The sequence below is a fragment of the Myotis brandtii genome, unplaced genomic scaffold (assembly GCF_000412655.1).
Source record: "Myotis brandtii unplaced genomic scaffold, ASM41265v1 scaffold486, whole genome shotgun sequence".
In the NCBI taxonomy this organism is placed as follows: domain Eukaryota; kingdom Metazoa; phylum Chordata; class Mammalia; order Chiroptera; family Vespertilionidae; genus Myotis; species Myotis brandtii.
This window is the reverse complement of record NW_005368569.1, coordinates 1,610,811-1,614,153: the sequence shown is the minus strand read 5'-3', so window position 1 is coordinate 1,614,153 and position 3,343 is coordinate 1,610,811. Positions and strand designations below refer to the sequence as shown.

The 3,343-nt window shown below is 58.2% G+C and overlaps 1 protein-coding gene across 1 annotated transcript in view; it reads left to right on the top strand.

Annotated features, from left to right (window-relative positions):
* Positions 1 to 1,758: 1,758 nt before the first annotated feature.
* ESRP2 (epithelial splicing regulatory protein 2) overlaps positions 1,759 to 3,343 on the top strand; it is a 9,498-nt gene continuing 7,913 nt past the window's right edge. Inside the window, 2 exon segments of the mRNA XM_014547804.1 lie at positions 1,759 to 2,309; positions 2,311 to 2,494. Coding sequence (XP_014403290.1) covers positions 1,759 to 2,309; positions 2,311 to 2,494 — 735 coding nt within the window.

Genomic DNA, 3,343 nt, shown 5'->3' with positions numbered 1-3,343 from the left:
GGGCCTTCCCCTTTCACCTTAAGTAGAACCTTCCAGTGCTGCTTCTTCAAGGAAGCTGGATCCAGCGGCAGAGTCAGCGCGCCCCCTGGCGGGGATTCGGCAAAGGGGCGGAGATGGGAACTCGGGGGGAGCCTCGCTCTGGAGGCCGGGAGATGAGGCAGGGTGGCCTGGTGCCGCCGGGCCCGCTAAGGGTGGGGATGGGCCTGGGACAGCGCGTGTGGATCGCCGCGGGGGACACCAGCTGGCACCCAGCGTCGAATCCTCTCTCACAGCAGGGTGTTTTCTGGCCAGGGAGGAGGTTTTACACCACTCCTAGGCTCCCCGGAGGTCCACGAGACCCGCCACACTCCCGTCCCAGGCGAGGATCCCCACCCGGGTATCTGCCCATATCAGCGGCAGGAGCGTCCGCTGCCTTCGCTGCCTTCGCGGCAGGACTTGCCCTTCGGGTCCTGCCACGAAGTGAGGGGAAGAAGCGAGGATGGGATTCCTAGAGCGAGGCTAGGCTGGAGGGACCAAGTTCCTCTCTCCCAAATACCTGGAGTACGATTTGGGAAAGGCATCCAGCAGGACCGCTGGAGCCTCACTCACCCTTCTCGCATACCTTATCTCGATTCATTCATTCATAATTCCTAAGTCCTAGTGGGAGTGAAGTGGGAGGTTTATCAGTGAAATACAGATATTTCAAACTACTGTAGGGATCTTTGCTTCAAAGGGCGGTGCCTTGAGGGGAAAACCTGGAGGAAGAGCACTGTTAACCAGGTCAAGGGCGAGTTGTTAGGGAAGTGAAGAGAGCAGATGAGACACTAGTGTAAAGCCTCTGGCTCAGGGAAGATGACTATCGCTGGAATACCCAGAGGCAGACAAGCAAGCCAGCCATTCATTCACTGGGTCTTCAGCAACTATAATGCTCCCTAAGTATCTCGGGGGATTGGTTCCAGGACCCCACTCCTCCTAATGCCCCCATACCAAAATTATCCGGATGCTCATATATATAGGGTGTCCCAAAATTCACGCAAGATTTGAATTTTGCGTGAGCATTAACAACAAAAAATAAAAGCCTAATTTTACTTGGTTTATTGAATCAGATTCTAATATCTGTTGCCCTTTTATTTCAATCCCTTCAATTTGAGCATTATCAATACCAATTATGGCCCAGGAGCAGGGACAATGAAGACCAATGAAGACCAATGAAGACCACGGCTTTGTGTATGTGCCAGCAAAGCCATGGAGGCCATTTACCCGATGTGCTATTCCATACATAACCCTATACTGAATACTTTATGAATCAATAAAAATTTTATAATTTTTAATTATAAACTTGTGTTTTCTATCAAAATTACTTCTTGTGTGAATTTTGGGACACCCTATATAAATGAGATATATATATATATATATTGATCCGCAGTTGGTTGCATCCAGCCAAACCAGCTGGGGCATAAATGCCTTACTGTGTTAGAAGTTGGTTTAGTGCTGGGGGAAAGGAGATGTGAGAGCCGAATAGAGGACAGGAGTGCGGGGTACTTAGTATTAATGGGGTCATTTGGGAGGACCCATCCTAAAATGAGTAAGAGAGATCAACACAGCAGGGTCCTTAAGGGTATTTTAACTAATTTAGTTTTTCAAGGAGAATCCAAGCCTCGGGCATTGTCCTGCGACGGGGGGCGGTCGGACGGAGGCAAGGGGGTTTGCGGGAGCCTCGGCACGCACGCTGCCAGCCCCTTGGCTCAGGTTCACTATCCGGTAGGGACTTGGACACGCATGAAGGCGTCTTCCATGGGAATGCGCTCAGGGATGCCACACTGGGAAGGTCTTCACCTCGAGAGGGAGGCTTCGGGAGGCGCCAGCGTGGAGACCCGCGCGGAACAGGGAAAAGCCAAACGCGGACTAGAGGTTGGACGCATGGGGGCGCTAGGATGGGTGAGACAGCGATCTAGCAGCGCCAGGACGGCCCGCGGGGGGCTCCCGGGCTCAGTCCCGAAGGCACAGCCCGGAGAAGAGCCCACGAGGAGCGATGTGCGCCAGGGCAGCTTTAGGAGAGTCCGGGGCTGCGAGGTGCGGCTGCGCGGAAAGCGGAGCCGGGAGCCAGGCCCGACTCGGGGATTTTTTTTCGCGGCGCCCGGCCCCGCGAGCAAATATTTGACATTCCAGACTTATCTCGAGGGGGGCGAGGCCCGAAGAGCGACGTTGCCCCCTCCCCCGGGCCCGATTGGCTTGGCGTTTGCAGGGGTGGGCGGTGCAGAGAGGGCCAGCGGCGTGTGGACGCCAGGCTACACCCCCAGGGGAAGCGCCGGAAGGACCGTCTGCTTCCCACTCCCTCCAGGCTGCCGCGTGCCGGTGCGAGTCACCTCCGACCCCGGCGCTTCCGTCTTTATCCTTCAAATGGGGGCGCGCCGGAGTGTGGGTTCAGTGGGCAAGGCGTCGGAGCCCCGTCCACCCGGGCGTGTTCGCCACCCGAGGGTCCGGACGCAACGCCCTGCTTTCCCGAAACCGCGAGGTGAGGCTCCCGCCTCAGGGTCAGCTCGGTCTTGGCCACCCCATGTCTTTGTTCTCGCCGGGCTGGAGTCCCTTCTTCCCACCGGATTCTTACTCAGCTTCTCAGTCACATAAACGGGAAAATGGGGGGGGGGGGGGAACGCGCCGTAAAGGAGCCTCAGCAAGACGGACTAGGCGAAAGGGGGCTGGAAGCCCTCCACGCGGGACGGTCTGATCGGGATGTCGGTCCCGGAAGGAGGAGAGGTTGTGCAGCCCGCGCGCGCACAGTGCACCTTTGCTGCTGGTCCCCACCCGCCAGCGCGCTCCCATCTCTAGGCAACAGCAGGCCCCTCGCCAAAAGGGCAGGGCCACGAAAACAGGCCGGAGTCCCCACGTGGGGTAGGGTTGAGGCTCCTGGCCCGGCCCATCCGGCTGGGCCCGGTCTAGAGTGCCCCTCTCTGGAGTTGGGGAGCGGGGTGTCCTCCTCTTTCTGCAGCACCCAGGCCCGCGCACCTCCGAACGCGCTTTGGCACCAGGTGCGCTCCTGGAGCCAGGCTAAGGCCTGGCCTGCCCACCTGTGTGGACAGACTCTGCCCTGCGACCTCTCATGCCCCCCCCCCCCCACGACTCTAATGACCTCTCGGGATCCCCCCCAGTCTCCCTCCGGTGAGGGGCCTGAGTGAGACCCGGTAACTTGAACCGTCCCCTTTGACCTTTGGTGACTTCTGTCACCCCCAGACCGGCCCGACCCCCACAACCTCTACACTGACCCCTGGTGATTTTCACAAGACCCTTAGGACTAGAGGAGGCCTCTGGTTTTGCCGTTTCCTTGGCTGAGGCCTCATGGTGGGGAGGAGGGAGAGGAGGAGGA